General features: G+C 46.4%; 1 protein-coding gene across 50 annotated transcripts in view; it reads right to left on the reverse strand.

Moving 5' to 3' along the window:
- Positions 1-23,472, reverse strand: part of LOC118378325 (protein unc-13 homolog C-like) — a 290,696-nt gene that overhangs the window by 245,917 nt on the left and 21,307 nt on the right. For all 50 annotated transcript variants that reach the window (XM_052516681.1, XM_052516689.1, XM_052516680.1 and 47 more), the window contains exons 3-5: positions 7,710-7,732; positions 6,774-6,823; positions 3,932-4,010 (exon numbers count right to left, since the gene is read on the reverse strand). In XM_052516681.1, the coding sequence (XP_052372641.1) occupies positions 3,932-4,010; positions 6,774-6,823; positions 7,710-7,732 (152 nt within the window). The remainder of the gene's footprint in view (positions 1-3,931; positions 4,011-6,773; positions 6,824-7,709; positions 7,733-23,472) is intronic.

The raw sequence follows: 23,472 nt of genomic DNA on the forward strand, positions 1-23,472 counted from the left end.
CTGCTACTACCACTCCCAGACCACTACTACTACTACTACTACCTACTGTTCAACCTTCCCAACTGCCACTACCATCCGCTACAAGACCACCTCTGTGAGGGGAACCAACCTCCAGGCTCTTCCTCCCAAACAAGGACCACTGCACTAAGGTGTACCACCACTTGTGTCCTCCCCCAGCCCAGTCGCCTAAACCACCCTGAACGTTCTAACTGCTGCTCTACAAAATGTAGGGTAACTAACTGCTACTGCACTGCTGTTGGCTGGGCTCCCTACTACTACTACAACACCACTACTACTACTACTACTACTACTACTACTACTACCACTACTGCCACTACTGCGCTGCTATTACTACTACTACTACCACTACTCAGGCTACTACCCTACCAACTACTACTAGTACCACTGCTACTGCTCCCTACCACTACAGTTACCGCTCACTACTGCTACTACACTACTACTACACCACTACCACTACCTGCGGAGTCTACCACCTGCCACCTGCTACCTACTACTACTACCTACTACTACTACCTACCACAAGATTTGCTGCTGCCACTACTACTACTACTACTACTGCTACTACTGCTACTACACTGCTGCTGCTGCTGCTACTACCACTGCTACTACTACTACTACTACTACTACTACTACTACTGCCACTGCTGCTACTACTACTACTACTACTACTACTACCACTGCCACTGCTGCTGCTACTACTACTACTACTGCTACTGCACTGCTGCCACTGCACCACTGCTACCACTACTGCTACCACTGCTACTACTACCTACTACTACTGCCACTGCTGCTGCTACTACACTACCACACTACTACCACTGCCACTGCTACTACTACTACTACTACTACTACTACTACCACTGCTACTGCTGCTACTACTACTACTACTACTACTGCTACTACTACTACTGCCACTGCTGCTACTACTACTACTACCACTGCCACTGCTACTACTACTACCACCACCTACTACTGCTACTGCCTGCTGCTGCTACTACTACACCACTACTGCACCACCACTACTACACTGCTACCACTACTACTGCTACCACTGCCACTGCTGCTACTACTACTACTACTACTGCTACTGCTACTACTACTACTACTACTACTACTACTGCTGCTGCTGCTACTACTACTACTACTACTACTGCTACTACTACTACTGCTACTGCTGCTGCTGCTGCTGCTGCTGCTACTACTACTACTACTACTACTACTACTACTACTACTGCTACTGCTACTACTACTACTACTACTACTACTACTACTACTACTGCTACTGCTGCTGCTACTACTACTACTACTACTACTGCTACTACTGCTGCTACTGCTACTGCTACTACTACTACTGCTACTACTACTGCTACTACTACTACTACTACTGCTACTGCTGCTGCTGCTACTACTACTACTACTACTACTACTACTGCTACTGCTACTACTACTACTACTACTACTACTACTACTGCAACAACATCTACAACTACTTTTGACTTCCCTACTACACAAGTATTGCTACCTACTAACTGAACTAACAGAGAAACCATACTACCAGGGTTTGGGATCGATTACATTTCAATTCTTTTAATTTAGGTGATTCACTGATATTCAAAACTAGAAAAATCCTTATTGAACAGAAATAGGGAGTGAATTGGAAAGGTATTGGCGCCAACCCTATCCCAGCATGGTAGACTGCACTAACACAATGTGTCCCCCAAATGGCACCCTATTCCCTTTACGATGCACTACTTTGTAGTTCACTATAAAGGGCATAGGATGCAATTTGGGATGAAGACATTGGTAAGACTGTAGACTACTCTACCACATCATTAATATTCCATAAATTGCAATAAAGTATGGGCCTCAGTTGTCTGGGCCTCACGATATGTTCACACAAATCAAACCGCACAGTCCCATCAATATGATGAAACAGTCTGACGTTCAATAACACTGCTCTCTCTTTCACCACTAACTAACTGTAGGATGACTTACAACACGCTAGCAGTTAGATTTCACATCCGATCAGTTCCAAATGGCACCCTACTCCTTTTCTAGTGCACAACTTTTGACCAGGATCCACAGGGGCCGGTAAAAATTGTGCACAATGTAGGGCATAGTGTACCCTTTGGGACGCACTCATACTCATACAACACAGCAGACTCCAATGGCAGGCAGGGGAACAACAACACAACCCCAGCTTGTCTGGCTGGTGCTGTCGTTTCTGTAATGTAGAAACAGTCAGACAGATCCACCAACCTGCCATAATATACAGTGGGGCAGAAAAGTATTTAGTCAGCCACCAATTGTGCATGTTCTCCCACTTAAAAAGATGAGAGAGGCCTGTAATTTTCATCATAGGTACACTTCAACTATGACAGACAAAATTTGAAAAAAATCCAGAAAATCACATTGTAGGATTTTTAATGAATTTATTTGCAAATTATGGTGGAAAATAAGTATTTGGTCAACTACAAACAAGCAAGATTTCTGACTCTCAGAGACCTGTAACTTCTCCTTTAAGAGGCTCCTCTATCCTCCACTCATTACCTGTATTAATGGCACCTGTTTAAAATTGTTATCAGTATAAAAGACACCTGTCCACAACCTCAAACAGTCACACTCCAAACTCCACTATGGCCAAGACCAAAGAGCTGTCAAAGGACACCAGAAACAAAATTGTAGACCTGCACCAGGCTGGGAAGACTGAATCTGCAATAGGTAAGCAGCTTAGTTTGAAAAAATCAACTGTGGGAGCAATTATTAGGAAATGGAAGACATACAAGACCACTGATAATCTCCCTCGATCTGGGGCTCCACGCAAGATCTCACCCCGTGGGGTCAAAATTATCACAAGAACGGTGAGCAAAAATCCCAGAACCACACGGGGGGACCTAGTGAATGACCTGCAGAGAGCTGGGACCAAAGTAACAAAGCCTACCATCAGTAACACACTACGCCGCCAGGGACTCAAATCCTGCAGTGCCAGACGTGTCCCCCTGCTTAAGCCAGTACATGTCCAGGCCCGTCTGAAGTTTGCTAGAGAGCATTTGTATGATCCAGAAGAAGATTGGGATAATGTCATATGGTCAGATGAAACCAAAATAGAACTTTTTGGTAAAAACTCAACTCGTCGTGTTTGGAGGACAAAGAATGCTGAGTTGCATCCAAGGAACACCATACCTATTGTGAAGCATGGGGGTGGAAACATCATGCTTTGGGGCTGTTTTTCTGCAAAGGGACCAGGATGACTGATCTGTGTAAAGGATAGAATGAATGGGGCCATGTATCGTGAGACTTTGAGTGAAAACCTCCTTCCATCAGCAAGGGCATTGAAGATGAAACGTGGCTGGGTCTTTCAGCATAACAATGATCCCAAACACACCGCCCGGGCAACGAAGGAGTGGCTTCGTAAGAAGCATTTCAAGGTCCTGGAGTGGCCCAGCCAGTCTCCAGATCTCAACCCCATAGAAAATCTTTGGAGGGAGTTGAAAGTCCGTGTTGCCCAGAAACAGCCCCAAAACATTACTGTTCTAGAGGAGATCTGCATGGAGGAATGGGCCAAAATACCAGCAACAGTGTCTGAAAACCTTGTGAAGACTTACAGAAAACGCTTGACCTCTGTCATTGCCAACAAAGGGTATATAACAAAGTATTGAGATAAACTTTTGTTATTGACCAAATACTTATTTTCCACCATAATTTTCAAATAAATTCATTAAATATCCTACAATGTGATTTTCTGGATTTTTTTTCCATTTTGTCTGTCATAGTTGTAGTGTACCTATGATGAAAATTAAAGGCCTCTCTCATCTTTTTAAGTTTGAGAACTTGCACAATTGGTGGCTGACTAAATACTTTTTTGCCCCACTGTAACTCACACAGAACCTTGTTGAGGCAGATAACTCACCAGGTCTCGGACAATAGGTAAGGTCCTCTTGCGGCGTAAATCTGGCATGCTGTCAATGCCATAAAGAATGCAGCCAGCTCTGTTGGAAGCAGACAGGTTTAAGGCCTATTAATATCATAATAATGCCGTGTAGAGGGGGCATTACCAGGCTAAACAGGGGAATGGTGATTTACAAGGGCTGGCTAACACACAAGTCATACCTCAGGCTAGTTTCTCTCCCTACGGGTTTCCCTGCTACCCTGCCTGACCAGAGGGCCCAGCCTAGGGATATTCTGGACAGGGATATCCCATCTCTCTCTATATGTCTCTCTATTGCTCTCTCTGTATTGCTCTCTCTGTATTGCTCTCTTTGTTTGTTTGTTTGCTTCTGTCTCTGTCTCTGTCTCTGTCTCTGTCTCTCTCTCTCTCTCTCTCTCTCTCTCTCTCTCTCTCTCTCTCTCTCTCTCTCTCTCTCTCTCTCTCTCTCTCTCTCAGTGGACTGGTAAGGTAGTGTAGCAGACACCTTCAAAAGGTGAGAGGAGACACTTGTCAAAACTGACAGGACACTACTGTGAGCTGGCGAGAGCAGCTTTAAATAGTAATGACCAGGTGTGTGTGTGTGAGTGATATGTTCATGTATAAGTCACTGTTTCTATCTTGAAACAGACTTGTTAATGTTTGTCTGTCTGTGTGCGGGTGTGCATTCATGTGTGTGGTGCAACTAACTCTCACAGTCTCACGTCAGAATTAGATGTTCATCCATGTTTCTGAGAGGCTGGGTGGAGAGAGACTGGGGGAGAGAAGCTGGGGTAGAGACACTGGGTGGAGAGACTGGAGGAGAAGGGCTGGGGGAGAGAAGCTGGGTGGAAAGAGACTAGGGGAGAGAGACTGGAGGAGAATGGCTGGGGGAGATAAGCTGGGTGGAAAGAGACTGGGGAGAGAGACTGGGTGAGAGAGGCTTGGGAAGAGACTGGGGCGAGAGACTAGGGAAAGAGACTGGGGGAGAACGACTGGGTGGAGAGAGACTTGGTGGAGAGAAACTGGGTGGAAAAAGACTGGGTGGAGAGTTACTGGGTGGAGAGAGGCTGGTTGGAGAGTTACTGGGTGGAGAGAGGCTGGGTGGAGAAAGTCTGGATGGGGAGAGGCAGGGGGCAGAGAGACTGAGGAAAGAGACTGGGGGAGAGTGACTGGGTGGAGAGAGTCTGGATGGAGAACGTCTGGATGGAGAGAGGCAGGGGGCAGAGAGACTGGGGGAGGACTGGGGGGAGACTGGGTGAGAGACTGGGGGAGAAAGGCTGGGGGAGAGAGGCTGGGTGTAGAGCGACTGTGGGAGAGAGGCTGGGGAGAGAGGCTGGGGGACAGATAGAGAAGCTGGGCCACGTCAGAGTCAGGGACTGGGCTGGGGGAGAGAGGCTGGGTGGAGAGAGAAAGGGGGACTGGGGAAGTACTAGAGTGTGTTGTAGATTTTGTGACAGGCTTAACAATGGTTTCCCCTGACAATAACTATCTAGAGCACCTGTCTTGATTTTGGGACACAGCCAATGACTTCCTGGTAAGTAAATACTGTAGTGCCTCTCTAGTTAAGTATAGGCTAAGTGGAGTGAAGTTTGGACTGGCTGTCTGTGGGTGGGGATGGAAGGCCTGAGGGTTCAGGACCAAATTACAGCTCTCTCCCCCAAAGCTCCGATGTGTTAATCAGCTGCCCACAGAGACATTAAACAGTCTGCTTCAGCACAGAAACAATGATTCATACATCAACACACACACATAAAGAGAGAGAAACACACACACAGTCAAGCGAGCAACCACACAGCACAAACAAACATAACACAGACCCACAGTATATCAACGCACATACTATGTGTGTAGTATGTCAGCCAATGATGGAATGAGAGAGAGAGAGAGAGAGAGAGAGAGAGAGAGAGAGAGAGAGAGAGAGAGAGAGAGAGAGAGAGAGAGAGAGAGAGAGAAGAGAGAGAGAGAGAGAGAGAGAGAGAGAGAGAGAGAGAGAGAGAGAGAGAGAAAGTTGACGGGTGAATAAACTGAATGATCTGAAGAACAAATGTACAGGTTAGGGAGAAGGAATAGAGTCAAAACAGTCCTACCAATCTAGAGCAGACCCAGACCCAGACCCAGACCCAGACCCAGACCCAGACCCAGGGTTGGTGTTCTGCCAAAGCAGAATTGTATTTATTTTAACAATATAGGGAGCATCCCAAATGGCACCCTACACTCTTAGAAAAAAGGCTTTCAAAAGTGTTCTTCGGCTGTTCCGATAGGTGAACCCGTTTTGGTTCCAAGTAGAATCCTTTCATTGCAAAACCCTTTCTGTGGAAAGGGTTTTACATGGAACCCAAAAGATTTCTACCTGGAACCTAAAAGGGTTCTTCAAATAGTTCTCCTATGGGGACAGCTGAAGGACGCTTTTTTTTTTCTATGAAGGTATTCCTAATACAGTGGACTACTTTTGTCGAGGGCCCAAATGGCTCTGGTCAAAAGTAGTGCACTCTGGAATAGGATGGCATTTGGGACACCCCCTACATGCACACCTCTCGTAGAACATTGAAGTGCTTTCATTTACAAATTCAGTTTGTTCATGTACAGAAGATTAACTGTCAAACACCGATTTGAATATAGTTGCTCTCTTGCAGCTGTACGGCTGCATGGGTTATGGAAAGAAAGATCTATTTTAGCTACGCAGGCTTTGGGAAACCTTCCATGTTTAGTCGATGCAAATGTCCCAAATGGTACCATATTCCCTATATAGTACACTACTTTTTACCAGAACCAGTAGGTCTCTAATCAAAAGTAGTGCACTATATAGGAAATAGGGTGCCATTTGGGACAGTCAGAAGTCACTCACCCTCCGACAGCCTGTAGGCCCAGTACTTTGGGATCCAGCACATTGAGAGGCTGCAGAGAGAAGAGAAGTACAACATCACACAGCTAAACATACTGTGGCATGGAACCATTCACAAACAGAAGGTGAGGCAACACAAACACACACACACAGCAAACACACACACAGCAAACACACACAACGGAAAACAAAAGCCCAATTTGGAAAAGTACTGTCCATCTGGAGGTCAGATCAGGACAGAATCCTGTGTGTGTGTGTGTGTGTGTGTGTGTGTGTGTGTGTGTGTGTGTGTGTGTGTGTGTGTGTGTGTGTGTGTGTGTGTGTGTGTGTGTGTGGAGGCTGAGTAGAGCACAGAGGCAGGAAATGGAGATCCCCTCAGGGCAAGTTGAAAATGATTCCATTTCAATGTGATTTCCTGAGCTGGTATTCAACACTAAGACAATAGACTGTGTCGTTCGTGGTGCTCAGGGCCACAATTTGTTTTACAACACTTCATCCTCTCTGATCCCTTCCCCACCTAAACACAAACACACACACAAAACAAACATACATTTTGAAACGGACGCAAGCACACACAGAATCGATGCACACACGTGCACACACACACACACACACACACACACACACACACACACACACACACACACACACACACACACACACACACACACACACACACACACACACACACACACACACACACACACACACACAGTACTGAATACAAGACGTTACCACCCAAATCATTCAGAAAAAGAAGGGATAGAGAAACATAAACAATCAACAGTAAAGGTCCACAAGGGACATGTAGCACTTTCAAATGCAACTATAACATGGTCACACACGCACCTACGCACGCACGCACACACACACACACACAGATGGAAAGATGGAAATCATGTGGGTCTACATGAATTTGATTAAACAATGATTTTAAACCTTGTTGTGTGGTGGAGGTTTTTCTGAAAAGAGAAAGAAGGAAAGAAGCAAAGGAAGTTAGACAGGAGCCTCTTAAACAGTCTGAACTTAGATACAATAATACAGTATATGTGGTTCTGTCTCTAAATACTTACAGTATTATACATGTATAAAGTCCCATAACTAGATACAATACTATATGGTTCTGTCTCTAAATACTTACAGTATTATACATGTATAAAGTCCCATAACTAGATACAATACTATGTGGTTCTGTCTCTAAATACATACAGTATTATACATGTGTAAAGTCCCATAACTTGGTACAATACTATGTGTTTATGTCTCTAAATACATAAAGTATTATACATGTGTACAGTCCCATAACTAGATACAATACTATGTTGTTCAGTTTGGTCTCTAGCATGAGTTCAGTTCCTACCAGAATAGATATAGTATCCAATATAGTACTACATATAGCACTATATGATACAGTACTATAGATATGGTTCAGTTCAGTCTCTTACTACAGGACATAGATACAGCCATATCTGGTGGTAGTCCTGTTGCTAAGGTACTAGAGCTTTGTGATTTATGTCTCTAAATGAAAAGCGCTCTACAAATGCAATTTATTATTATTATTATCATTATTATTATTATCATTAGCAGCCATGCCAAAGTTGGAGGTTCAATTCCTGCAGGGGTCACATACGCATAATAAAAATACATGCACTCACTGGAATGGAAATCCCTTTGGATAAAACATCTGCTAAATAAAAGTGGTATATAGGGATAAACATATTTCAGTACTATAGAGAAGTTTCAGTACAGTATTTTTTACTTCAGTTTTTCCCAACAAATTTATACAGACAGAGACAGTCAGTTTGTGCCAGAGGGATAGTAACTATGAATAGACACATACTGTACTGTAACTCCATACAATGTACAATAGAAATACCTATGTACAATATACTGAATTAGCTGGAGTCACACCAATGTACAATGTACTGAATTAACTGGAGTCATACCAATATACAACGTACTTGTCACGACTTCCACCGAAGTCGGTCCCCCTCCTTGTTCGGGCGGCGTTCGCCGGTTGACGTCACCGGCCATCTAGCCATCGCCGATCCACTTTTCATTTTCCAATTGTTATGTCTTTGTTTAACACACCTTGTTTCAATCCCAGTTTATCGCTAGTTTATTGTGTTGTATATATTTGATTTTCTTGAGTAAAGTATGTTCATTACTCCTATCTGCTGTCCTGCGCCTGACTCCTCCACACCAGCTACACACAGGCCGATTACATAATCACTCACCCACGAATGGAGTCAGCAGGAGCAGACGCCCCCCATGTGGGGGCAGCACGCGACCATGTTGCAACGTCTGGGCACCGTCATGGATCGCGTGCTGCAAACGAAGAATCATTGGGAGAGAGGAGGAGGATTTCCAGCGCCTCACTCAGCCCCACTACCGCCGACAACACTGTCCATCTCTCCTTCACCAGGTCCCAGCGGGATTCGGTTCACGCTCCCAAGGGAGTATGTTGGGACGGCTGTCGGATGCCAGGGGTTCCTACTCCAACTGGAACTATACCTGGTGACCGTCCACCCGGCTCCTTTGGGACTTGAGAGGGTGTCCACTCTCGTCTCCGGCCTCTCAGTCAAAGCCCTGGAGTGGGCCAACGCCGTATGGAGTGAAGGAGACGTGTGCACTCAAGTTCACTCGATTTCGGGCAGTTTTCGACCACACACCTGAGTGTCGAGCGGCGGGTGAACGTCTGTTCCACCTGAGGCAGGGGACGAGGAGTGCGCAGGATTTCGCATTGGGCTTCCAGACCCTGGTCGCCAGCGCGGGATGGAACAACAGGGCCCTGATTGATCACTACTGGTGCCGTCTGCGCGGGGCGTCCGTCAGGAGTTGGCCTATCGAGACACCACCCTCACGTTGGACCAGCTGTTGGACCTGTCCATCCGGCTGGACAACCTCTGGCTACCCACGGACGTCCGGATCGGGGCCTATCAGTTCCATCCCCCAGCACCTCCGCTCCAACGCCCATGGAGCTGGGAGGTGCTGCGTTTAGGGCGACTGGAGGAGGGACCATTCCCTGTACCATCTGTGGCGCAGAGGGCACACTGCTGGTCGGTGCTGGGGGGATTCCTCAGGGAGTCGAGGCAGCAGGCAGGGCACTATTGTGTCACCCCAGGTGAGTCGGCACCAGACTCACCTAGAGCCCTCTGTTGCTCACATGTATGTGTATATTGAATTTCCTGAGTTCTCCCCGCATTCCCAGCATAAGGTGCTCGTAGATTCAGGCGCAGCTGGGAATTTTATTGACTGTTCTTTTGCCCATAGTTTAGGGATCCCCCTTGTTCCTGTAGATGTGCCCTTCCCTGTTAACGCCCTAGATAGTCGACAACTAGGGTCAGGGCTGATCAGGGAGGCCACCGCTCCACTAGACATGGTTATGCAGGAGGGTCACAAGGAGAGAATCAGTCTCTTCCTTTTTGATTCTACTGCGTTTCCCGTGGTGCTGGGCCTACCCTGGTTGGCCTGACATGACCCCAATATTTCGTGGCAACAGAGGGCTCTCAAGGGGTGGTCACGAAAATGCTCAGGGAGGTGTGTGGGGGTTTCCATCGGTGAGAATATGGTGGAAAGTCCAGACCAGGTCTACACCGTGCGCATCCCCTCAGAATATGCCGATTTGGCTCTCGCCTTCTGTCAGAAGAAGGTGATTCAATTACCACCCCATCGACGGGGAGATTGTGCGATAAATCTCCTGGTAGACGCAGCACTTCCCAGGAGTCACGTGTATCCTCTGTCACAGGAGGAGACGGCGGCTATGGAAACATATGTCTCCAAATCCCTGGGGCAGGGATACATTCGGCCACTTCACCTGCCTGCTCGAGTTTATTTTTTGTGAAGAAGAAGGATGGAGGTCTGTGCCCGCGTATTGACTATCGGGGTATCAATCAGATCACTGTGAGGTACAGCTACCCACTGACTCTCATCGCCAGTTTGATCGAGTCAATACATTGGGCACGCTTCTTCACAAAACTGGATCTCAGGAGCGCTTACAACCTGGTGTGTATCCGGTTGTAAGCGAGGCACTATGAGTACCTCATCATGCCGTACGGGTTGATGAATGCTCCATCAGTCTTCCAGGCCTTTGTTGACGAGATTATCCGAGACCTGCACGGGCAGGGTGTAGTGGTGTATATCGACAACATTCTGATATACTCCGCTACCAGCGCCGACCATGTGTCCCTGGTGCGCAGGGAGCTTGATAGACTGTTGGAGCATGACCTGAGAAATGTCTGTTCTTCCAACAGTCTGTCTCCTTCCTAGGGTACTGCATTTCCATTTCAGGGGTGGAGATGGAGAGTGACTGCATTTCAGCCATGCGTAATTGGCCTACTCCCACCATGGTAAAGGAGGTGCAGCAGTTTCTAGGGTTTGCCAACTACCACCAAAGGTTTATCCGGGGTTTTGGCCAGGTAGTGGCTCCCATTACCTCACTGCTGAAGGGGGGACCGGTATGACTGCAGTGGTCGGCTGAGGCGGACAGGGCATTTGTTCACCTGAAGGCTCTGTTTACCTCGGCTCCCGTGCTGACTCATCTGGATCCCTCTTTGGCATTCATAGTGGTGGTGGATGTGTCCGAGGCTGGGATAGGAGCCGTGCTCTCTCAGTGCTCGGACACGCCACCAATGCTCCGCCCCTGTGCTTTCTTTTCGAAGAAGCTCAGTCCAGCAGAGCAAAACTATGATGTGGGGGACCGGGAGCTGTTGTCAAGGCTCTGAAGGCGTGGAGACATTGGCTTGAGGGGGCTAAACACCCTTTTCTCATCTGGACTGACCACCTCAATCTGGAGTACATCCGGGCGATGAGGAGACTGAACCCGCGCCAGGCAAGGTGGGCCATGTTCTTTACCCGTTTTGTTTTCACTCTGTCCTACAGACCAGGTTCCCAGAATGCTAAGGCAGATGCACTGTCCCGGATGCATGACACAGAGGAGCGGTCCATGGATCACACTCCCATACTTCCGGCCTCTTGCCTGGTGGCACCAGTGGTGTGGGAGTTGGACGCGGACATCGAGCGGGCGTTACGCACGGAGCCCACTCCTCCCCAGTGTCCAGCTGGGCGTCTGTACGTTCCGTCTGCTGTCCGCGATCGTTTGATCTATTGGGACCACACGTCACCCTCCTCTGGTCATCTGGGCATCGGGCGGACGGTGCGTTGCCTTAGTGGGAAGTACTGGTGGTCCACCTTGGCCAAGGATGTGAGGGTTTATGTTTCCCCCTGCTCGGTGTGCGCCCAGTGCAAGGCTTCCAGGCACCTGCCCAGAGGGAAGTTACAACCCCTACCCGTTCCACAATGGCCGTGGCCGCACCTGTCGGTGGACTTCCTGATGGATCTTCCTACCTCACAGGGCAACACTACGATCCTGATCTATGTGGATCGGTTTTCTAAGTCCTGCCATCTCCTCCCTTTGCCCGGTCTCCCTACAGCCCTAAAGACTGAGGAGGCCCTGTTCACTCACGTCTTCTGGCACTACTAGGTGCCTGAGGACATAGTTTCTGATCGGGGTCCCCAGTTCACATCCAGAGTATGGAGGGCATTCATGGAACGTCTGGGGGTCTCGGTCAGCCTCACCTCAGGTTTTCACCCCGAGAGAAATGGGCAGGTGGAGAGTGTAAACCAGGATGTGGGTAGGTTTCTGCGGTCATATTGCCAGGACCGGCCGGGGGAGTGGACGGCATTCATCCCCTGGGCAGAGATGGCCCAAAACTCACTCCGCCACTCCTCCACTCCTCCACTAACCTCTCCCCCTTCCAGTGCGTACTGGGGTATGAGCCGGTTCTGGCACCTTGGCATCAGAGCCAAATCGAAGCTACTGCGGTGGATGAATGGTTTAAGCTCTCTGAGGAGATCTGGGACGCTGCTCATGTGCACCTGCAATGGGCCGTGAGGCGGCAGAAGGCGCGCCGACCGCCACCGCATTGAGGCCACGGAGTTCGCACCGGGGGACCGGGTCTGGCTCTCGACCTGAAACCTGCCCCGAAACCGTTGTTTGTGGGGCCATTCAAAGTCCTGAGGAGACTGAACGAGGTATGCTACAGGTTACAGCTTCCCCCAGCTTACAGTATTAATCCCGCATTCCATGTGTCTCTCCTCAGGCCGGTGGGGGCTGGTCCACTCCAGGAGTCTGAGGTGCTCGAGGTTCCTCCACACCCTTCAGGACATCGAGGGGGCCTCTGGCGTATGCTGTTCGAAGCTATCCTGGACTCGAGGGGTACTGTCACGACTTCCGCCGAAGTCGGTCCCTCTCCTTGTTCGGGCGGCTTTCGGCGGTCGACGTCACCGGCCTTCTAGCCATCGCCGATCTACTTTTAATTTTCCAATTCTTTTGTCTTTGTTTTACACACCAGGTTTCAATCCCCCAATTACTTGTTCATTATTTAACCCTCTGTTCCCCCATGCTTTTTTGTGAGTGATTGTTTGTATGTATACGGTCCGTTATTGTGGACTAGTTTATTGTGTTGTATATATTTGATTTTCTTGAGTAAAGTACGTTCATTACTCATATCTGCTGTCCTGCGCCTGACTCCTCCACACCTGCTACACACAGGCCGATTACAGTATTATATGGAGGAATGACAATACAATACACTAATACATTGACTGATACTGTAAGTTATTTAGCAGATGTGAACTCTGAAATTCTGTTAGACATGGTGTTGATGATAGTGTTTTTAATAATGCAGTGCACTGCATATTTAACTGACAGAAAATGATTAGTGGTGGACAGCAGTACGCTAGCCCAATGATAACTTTTATGTCTCTCTATAAACTACAAACTTCCTTTCAATAAACAGGGCTATACCGGAGAGTGTCCTAGGTGTTGAACCGTTGATGATCATGTTGTAGTCTTAAAGAGATAGCGCTACACAGTACAGGGCAGTGTAATGACTTCACTATTGTTCTGCCACTGATAAGTGTCAGCATAATCAAGATCAAATACTGCCATGCATGAAAAACAACACTCGGTGATATACTAGGACTAAGTCCTACAGCAACATTGACAGAGAGGTAAGTGATACATTGTTGCATCCCATTGTCACCCTATTTCCTATATAGTGCACTGCTTTTGGTCAGGGCCCATAGGTGCCAATTGGGATGCAGTCACTGTGTGAACTAGCATTGTTTACAGAAGGCAGGTCAGCGCTAGCTGCCACTGAGAGATCTCTGTCATCACTGTACAAGGAAACCCCAGACTCTGAACACACTAGGAAACTATAGGTCAGGAAAGAGTTCAAACACAATGGAAATGCCATGGAAACGCCATACACCTGTCCCTCATGGGGGATAGATAAAAAATGTCCTCATTGCCGCCCATCAAAGTTAGCCTATACATTTAAGCTATTGTTTAATTAAGAGTATTTCACACTATGTTGGTAAAAATTAGCATACAATGTTTGTGTGTGTCAACCCCATTACATGTTAATAATGTCATTGTCACCAATCAACTGCATTACATATAAAAAAGGACTGCAAATACCACCACCAATTTCTATATAGCTAGCTTATCGAAACGAGAGTCAGCATTTAGCATATTTTTTTTCTAAACCTGAAAGGACAACTTCGAAATATAATGCAGCATGCAAATCAGATTGTATCAACCACATTGTGGGCCTGTTAGAACACATAAATCATTACAGATTTGACTAATATCCACTTTGTTAAATCATCTTTTTTGAATGGGTGCCAATGACAGCATCCTTGTTCTATCCCCCATGGTCTGCTTACCATTGATCTCTTCAGCACATGTATAGAATACATTTTGAAACAACCTGCTAGCCCCAACACTGGCCTCAATGTACCTCTTTACTATATGCCATTTAGCAGACGCTTTTATCCAAAGCGACTTACAGTCATGTGTGCATACATTCTACGTATGGGTGGTCCCGGGAATCGAACCCACTACCCTGGCGTTACAAGCGCCATGCTCTACCAATTGAGCTACAGCCATGTTAAGATCAGTGAAGCTACTATACTAGCCTCAACTTTGCAGTACAATATTGATAACAATCAAAAGTCACTGAAAAATAACAAGTAATTAGAGTAAAGTAACATGCATAGTAATTAAGCAGATATGTACACAATAGGATATACAGTATAAATTATGAATATGCTAAGTATGACTGTGTTACAAATATAAAGTGGATAGGGTCTTGGTAGCACAGTTGAATAAATAGACTATAATACTCCAGAGCATGGTAACAGAGGGCATTGATCCGAAGTCAGTGAAGCAGCTAGCCTGCTGCGAGCTAACAGTTTAACTAGAAGGACTGCAAGCTAACCATCAACAAGCACTGACCCTCCCCTGCAAGCTAACAATACAGTATGACCAGCAGCTAGCCTTCTGCAGGCTAACAATAAAGTATGACCAGCAGCTTGCCTTGATGCAGGCTAACAATACAGTATGACGAGCAGCTAGCCTTGATGCAGGCTAACAATACAGTATGACCAGCAGCTAGCCTTGATGCAGGCTAACAATACAGTATGACCAGCAGCTAGCCTTCTGCAGGCTAACAATACAGTATGACCAGAAGCTAGCCTTCTGCATGCTAAAATTACAGTATGACCAGCAGCTAGCCTTGATGCAGGCTAACAATACAGTATGACCAGCAGCTAGCCTTGATGCAAGCTAACAATACAGTATGACCAGCAGCTAGCCTTGATGCAGGCTAAAAATACAGTATGACCAGCAGCTAGCCTTCTGCAGGCTAACAATACAGTATGACTAGCAGCTAGCCTTTGGCAGGCAAACAATATAATCAGAAGATAGCTTTCCTGGTAACAATACATAATGACCAGCAGCTAGCCGTCTCCAGGCTAACAATATAACCAGAAGCTAGCCGTCTTCAGGCTAACAATATAACCAGAAGCTAGCCGTCTTCAGGCTAGTAATATAATCAGGTACTGAAGCGCTTCCCATTAGGAGCCTTAGGTTTTGGCCAAATTCTCCATCCCACACCCGCACAATTCCAGTCACAGATTTAAAGGCATTGGATTGGTTTAAAAATTGGCTGGAGGGAGTCCATGACGGGAAGTGTGCAATCCAACACTTCGGAATAGTCTTCTGCAGGCTGACAATATAACCAGGTAGGCCTACTGACCCTTCCCACCAGGGTCTGTGAAGACTCAATACCAACACACAAATAATTAGAAAAAGTAACAGAGAGAGGGGTGAGAGGGGGGACCTAGAGGAGTAGAGATAAGGGAGTGAGGGGAGAGAAAGAGAGAGGAGGGAAGTGAGAGAGAGGAAGAGAAAATAACAGAAAGAAAAGAGGGAGAGAAGAAAGCATTTAACTTACTGCAAGTAGAAGGGGATATCGGTGAACAAATGTTGTGGTCAAGGCTACGACGGTGCCAGTGTAATGAGTGGAGCTTACTCAGGTGTTCAAAATCTCACTTCAGACTGACAGCCTAATGCTTCTTAGTAGGTCTTTATGAGTTTTAGCTTAGAAAACAATCTCTCCGCAGTAGTAACAGTTACAGGGATAGTAAAAACAGCATGATTGCCATAGCAACATCAGGTAAACTGCAGGGGGAGTGGTGCTTCAAATACAGCAGTTCTGCAACAGCTTTAATTGAGCCTCTCATTCTCCTTAATTGCCGGCCTCAACACGTTATGAAAAGTGATTCACTGTATAGGAAGCTCTGGGGACGGGTAATCTGGATACTGGACAGTCAATAAATTGCCAGATCCGGGCAACTCCGATCTTGCATGGGGTCCAGAGAAACTGTGTTACGCCACTGCTAGTTATGAACTAGTACGCCCTGTCTGTCTGAATGCTTGCAGGATCTGTGGAGTGGTCGTACATGGCAGAAGTAGTGGATATGTCCATAAATCAGTAGTTACTAAAAATTCAAGTGGGGCCTGCCCAGAATCAGTGGTTTCCCATAGGCTGCAGCACTCAAACTCTCTGCATCATGTAACACAATCACTAAAGGAGTCCAATTGCATTTGGGATGATTCCTCTTGTGTTGTGGCTGTGGCAGACAGAGGCAGGGAGACGGACTCAATGCCTCAGCCATTTCCAGTGAGAGAGAAAGACAGAGTCAAAGCTATACTGCCATTTTTCGAGGAAGGGAGTGAGAGAGACTCAGAACTACAGCCATTCTCAAGGAGGGAGGAAGACGGTCCATGTCAGCTCAGAATCTCTGTTGATTATCCCTCCCACAGCCTAAACCACTGGAACATCTGCTGCCAGGGACAGACTGGGACCAGAAATCCAAACATACCAGCAAGTTTTTACTGTGAGGCCCCCATTATTAGCCAAATAATTATAATCATAAAAACCCAATTTAGACCGGCCCACTTGGCTATAGATGGATCAGCCCATCTGGCATTTGCCTGTCTGATCTATGGCCAGTTTGTTTCTACTACAGATCTAGAGCCAGGGCAAAGCCACAGAGCAAGTATTGGTATTTGAACAGCAATCTAGACCCAGAGTTAGTAGGACCCCATCACAACAATTAACATAACAACACAAATCCCTCTCCTGCTTTCCTTTTTAATGTCACTTTATTTGCATCTTTTATATATAGACGCTTATAGAATGTGGCACAGTGTGCCAGGACCAAGCTCTGTCTTTCTCTGCCTCTCCCAGGAGAAACCATCCGCAGCCAACAGTGGCAGCAGTAGTAGTAGAAAGAGGCTACAGTACACTACAGAACACTACCATACAAAACTCATATAAATATTTTAAGCAAGGCTGACCTGGTTAGAGAATGCCCTTGGGAGCACAAATTATCATCTCAATACAGTAGTGGCAGCTGTAACACTAACACCAACAATAGCAGTGTTAGTAGCAATAGCTGTAGCTGTAAGTAGCTGAAGCTGTATTCATGCATGTACAGTAATGTCGTAGCTGTAGAAATAAAAATAGATTAGGGTCTAGCAATTGTCGAATAAATTTGAATTACCAATAGAAATAGATTTAGCAATAGCAATAGAATAAACAATAGCAAAATAACTAGTAATGACAAAATTACATTTACATTACATTTAAGTCATTTAGCAGATTTAACAAAATAATAATTAATAACAACAACAGCAGCATGTAGTCATATCTGAACTGTGTGTGTGTGTGTGTGTGTGTGTGTGTGTGTGTGTGTGTGTGTGTGTGTGTGTGTGTGTGTGTGTGTGTGTGTGTGTGTGTGTGTGTGTGTGTGTGCTGTGCTGTGCTGTGAGTGTAGCCATGCACTATAGCCGCTACCACATGTAGGTCAAGAGTTGTTCACTTTAAACAAGAGACGGGCTATTCCCCTGGTCTCGCCATAGCTCTGATTTAAAAACCTTTCTTCAATTCCACTTAAAACAGTTCATTGTTCGCTTCACTAAATCAATAATAACCACTTATACAGACCGAGAAATCATTTTTCTCTGGCCAGATGTTTGTCTTATTAAGCTTGCGGTTTTGTCTGCAAACCTGAGCTGCAGAAAAAAGCATTATTCCAGTAAGTCTAATCAGATTTATTAAATCATGCTTTTTGAGGTGTAACAAAACAAATCTAATATTCGCTTTAATCAAAATGAGCATTTTTCTGCAAATGTGGAGAATAGACCTAGTTCACTAAATGGAAAGGGTAATGTGGCGAATAGACCTAGTTCACTAAATGGAAAGGGTAATGTGGAGAATAGACCTAGTTCACTAAATGGAAAGGGTAATGTGGAGAATAGACCTAGTACACTAAATGGAAAGGGTAATGTGGAGAATAGACCTAGTACACTAAATGGAAAGGGTAATGTGCAGAATAGACCTAGTTCACTAAATGGAAAGGGTAATGTGGAGAATAGACCTAGTTCACTAAATGGAAAGGGTAATATGGAGAATAGACCTAGTTCACTAAATGGAAAGGGTAATGTGGAGAATAGACCTAATTCACTAAATGGAAAGGGTAATGTGGCGAATAGACCTAGTTCACTAAATGGAAAGGGTAATGTGGAGAATAGACCTAGTTCACTAAATGGAAAGGGTAATGTGGAGAATAGACCTAGTTCACTAAATGGAAAGGGTAATGTGGAGAATAGACCTAGTACACTAAATGGAAAGGGTAATGTACAGAATAGACCTAGTTCACTAAATAGCAATGGTAATGTGGAGAATAGACCTAGTTCACTAAATGGAAAGGCTAATGTGGAGAATAGACCTAGTCCACTAAATGGAAAGGGTAATGTGGTGAATAGACCTAGTTCACTAAATGGAAAGGCTAATGTGGAGAATAGACCTAGTTCACTAAATGGAAAGGGTAATGTGGAGAATAGACCTAGTCCACTAAATGGAAAGGGTAAAGTGGAGAATAGACCTAGTTCACTAAATGGAAAGGGTAATGTGAATAATAGACATAGTTTACTAAATGGAAAGGGTAATGTGGAGAATAGACCTAGTTCACTAAATGGAAAGGGTAATGTGGAGAATAGACCTAGTTCACTAAATGGAAAGGGTAATGTGAATAATAGACCTAGTTTACTAAATGGAAAGGGTAATGTGGAGAATAGACCTAGTTCACTAAATGGAAAGGGTAATGTGGAGAATAGACCTAGTTCACTAAATGGAAAGGGTAATGTGGAGAATAGACCTAGTTCACTAAATGGAAAGGCTAATGTGGAGAATAGACCTAGTCCACTAAATGGAAAGGGTAATGTTTAGAATAGACCTAATTCACTAAATGGAAAGGCTAATGTAGATAATAGACCTAGTTCACTAAATGGAAAGGGTAATGTGGAGAATAGACCTAGTTCACTAAATGGAAAGGCTAATGTGGAGAATAGACCTAGTTCACTAAATGGAAAGGGTAATGTGGAGAATAGACCTAGTTCACTAAATGGAAAGGGTAATGTGGAGAATAGATCTAGTTCACTAAATGGAAAGGCTAATGTGGAGAATAGACCTAGTTCACTAAATGGAAAGGGTAATGTGGAGAATAGACCTAGTCCACTAAATGGAAAGGGTAATGTGTAGAATAGACCTATTTCACTAAATGGCAATGGTAATGTGGAGAATAGACCTAGTCCACTAAATGGAAAGGGTAATGTGGAGAATAGACCTAGTTCACTAAATAGAAAGGCTAATGTGGAGAATAGACCTAGTTCACTAAATGGCAATGGTAATGTGGAGAATAGACCTAGTACACTAAATAGAAAGGGTAATGTGTAGAATAGACCTAGTTCACTAACTCTCTCTCCTCTGCTCTCATCCTTCTAGACCTATCGGCTGCCTTCGATACTGTGAACCATCAGATCCTCCTCTCCACCCTCTCCGAGTTGGGCATCTCCGGCGCGGCCCACGTTTGGATTGCGTCCTACCTGACAGGTCGCTCCTACCAGGTGGCGTGGCGAGAATCTGTCTCCTCACCACGCGCTCTCACCACTGGTGTCCACCAGGGCTCTGTTCTAGGCCCTCTCTTATTCTCGCTATACACCAAGTCACTTGGCTCTGTCATAACCTCACATGGTCTCTCCTATCATTGCTATGCAGACAACACACAATTAATCTTCTCCTTTCCCCCTTCTGATGACCAGGTGGCGAATCGCATCTCTGCATGTCTGGCAAACATATCAGTGTGGATGACGGATCACCACCTCAAGCTGAACCTCAGCAAGACGGAGCTCCTCTTCCTCCCGGGGAAGGACTGCCCGTTCCATGATCTCGCCATCACGGTTGACAACTCCATTGTGTCCTCCTCCCAGAGCGCTAAGAACCTTGGCGTGATCCTGGACAACACCCTGTCGTTCTCAACTAACATCAAGGCGGTGTCCCGTTCCTGTAGGTTCATGCTCTACAACATCCGCAGAGTACGACCCTGCCTCACACAGGAAGCGGCGCAGGTCCTAATCCAGGCACTTGTCATCTCCCGTCTTGATTACTGCAACTCACTGTTGGCTGGGCTCCCTGCCTGTGCCATTAAACCCCTACAACTCATCCAGAACGCCGCAGCCCGTCTGGTGTTCAACCTTCCCACGTTCTCTCACGTCACCTCGCTCCTCCGCTCTCTCCACTGGCTTCCAGTTGAAGCTCGCATCCGCTACAAGACCATGGTGCTTGCCTACGGAGCTGTGAGGGGAACGGCACCTCAGTACCTCCAGGCTCTGATCAGGCCCTACACCCAAACAAGGGCACTGCGTTCATCCACCTCTGGCCTGCTCGCCTCCCTACCACTGAGGAAGTACAGTTCCCGCTCAGCCCAGTCAAAACTGTTCGCTGCTCTGGCCCCCCAATGGTGGAACAAACTCCCTCACGACGCCAGGACAGCGGAGTCAATCACCACCTTCCGGAGACACCTGAAACCCCACCTCTTCAAGGAATACCTAGGATAGGGTAAGTAATCCTTCTCACCCCCCCCCCTAAAAAGATTTAGATGCACTATTGTAAAGTGGCTGTTCCACTGGATGTCATAAGGTGTATGCACCAATTTGTAAGTCGCTCTGGATAAGAGCGTCTGCTAAATGACTTAAATGTAATGTAAATGTAAATGGCAATGGTAATGTGGAGAATAGACCTAGTTCACTAAATGGAAAGGGTAATGTGGAGAATAGACCTAGTCCACTAAATGGAAAGGGTAATGTGTAGAATAGACCTAGTTCACTAAATGGCAATGGTAATGTGGAGAATAGACCTAGTCCACTAAATGGAAAGGGTAATGTGGAGAATAGACCTAGTTCACTAAATAGAAAGGCTAATGTGGAGAATAGACCTAGTTCACTAAATGGCAATGGTAATGTGGAGAATAGACCTAGTACACTAAATAGAAAGGGTAATGTGTAGAATAGACCTAGTTCACTAACTCTCTCTCCTCTGCTCTCATCCTTCTAGACCTATCGGCTGCCTTCGATACTGTGAACCATCAGATCCTCCTCTCCACCCTCTCCGAGTTGGGCATCTCCGGCGCGGCCCACGCTTGGATTGCGTCCTACCTGACAGGTCGCTCCTACCAGGTGGCGTGGCGAGAATCTGTCTCCTCACCACGCGCTCTCACCACTGGTGTCCCCCAGGGCTCTGTTCTAGGCCCTCTCTTATTCTCGCTATACACCAAGTCACTTGGCTCTGTCATAACCTCACATGGTCTCTCCTATCATTGCTATGCAGACGACACACAATTAATCTTCTCCTTTCCCCCTTCTGATGACCAGGTGGCGAATCGCATCTCTGCATGTCTGGCAGACATATCAGTGTGGATGACGGATCACCACCTCAAGCTGAACCTCAGCAAGACGGAGCTCCTCTTCCTCCCGGGGAAGGACTGCCCGTTCCATGATCTCGCCATCACGGTTGACAACTCCATTGTGTCCTCCTCCGAGAGCGCTAAGAACCTTGGCGTGATCCTGGACAACACCCTGTCGTTCTCAACTAACATCAAGGCGGTGTCCCGTTCCTGTAGGTTCATGCTCTACAACATCCGCAGAGTACGACCCTGCCTCACACAGGAAGCGGCGCAGGTCCTAATCCAGGCACTTGTCATCTCCCGTCTTGATTACTGCAACTCACTGTTGGCTGGGCTCCCTGCCTGTGCCATTAAACCCCTACAACTCATCCAGAACGCCGCAGCCCGTCTGGTGTTCAACCTTCCCAAGTTCTCTCACGTCACCTCGCTCCTCCGCTCTCTCCACTGGCTTCCAGTTGAAGCTCGCATCCGCTACAAGACCATGGTGCTTGCCTACGGAGCTGTGAGGGGAACGGCACCTCAGTACCTCCAGGCTCTGATCAGGCCCTACACCCAAACAAGGGCACTGCGTTCATCCACCTCTGGCCTGCTCGCCTCCCTACCACTGAGGAAGTACAGTTCCCGCTCAGCCCAGTCAAAACTGTTCGCTGCTCTGGCCCCCAATGGTGGAACAAACTCCCTCACGACGCCAGGACAGCGGAGTCAATCACCACCTTCCGGAGACACCTGAAACCCCACCTCTTCAAGGAATACCTAGGATAGGGTAAGTAATCCTTCTCACCCCCCCCCCTAAAAAGATTTAGATGCACTATTGTAAAGTGGCTGTTCCACTGGATGTCATAAGGTGTATGCACCAATTTGTAAGTCGCTCTGGATAAGAGCGTCTGCTAAATGACTTAAATGTAATGTAAATGTAAATGGCAATGGTAATGTGGAGAATAGACCTAGTTCACTAAATGGCAATGGTAATGTGGAGAATAGACCTAGTCCACTAAATGGAAAGGGTAATGTGGAGAATAGACCTAGTTCACTAAATAGAAAGGCTAATGTGGAGAATAGACCTAGTTCACTAAATGGCAATGGTAATGTGGAGAATAGACCTAGTACACTAAATAGAAAGGCTAATGTGGCTCCAGGCATGGTAAACACACACCACTGGAATTTGAGGTTTAGTTTTTAGTTAATATTTCTAAGCTGTCAGAAACAGTGCGTTCTTTTGCTTTCATTGTCCGAATATTTAATTTTTATCTTTATTTAACCAGGCAAGTCAGTTAAGAACACATTCTTATTTTCAATGACGGCCTGGGAACAGTGGGTTAACTGCCTGTTCAGGGGCAGAACGACAGATTTGTACCATGTCAGCTCGGGGGTTTGAACGCGCAACCTTCTGGTTACTAGTCCAAAGCTCTAACCACTAGGCTACGCTGCCGCCCCAAATATCACTGATGGTCGATGGTAATGGATGGAACCCATGTTTTTTGAGTCTGAGCTAATCTGATTTTCATTGTGCCCTGGAACATGGGTGTTGTACCGTTTTAGAGCCATA

This window comes from Oncorhynchus keta, unplaced genomic scaffold, assembly GCF_023373465.1.
Source record: "Oncorhynchus keta strain PuntledgeMale-10-30-2019 unplaced genomic scaffold, Oket_V2 Un_scaffold_5444_pilon_pilon, whole genome shotgun sequence".
Classification (NCBI taxonomy): Eukaryota; Metazoa; Chordata; class Actinopteri; order Salmoniformes; family Salmonidae; genus Oncorhynchus; species Oncorhynchus keta.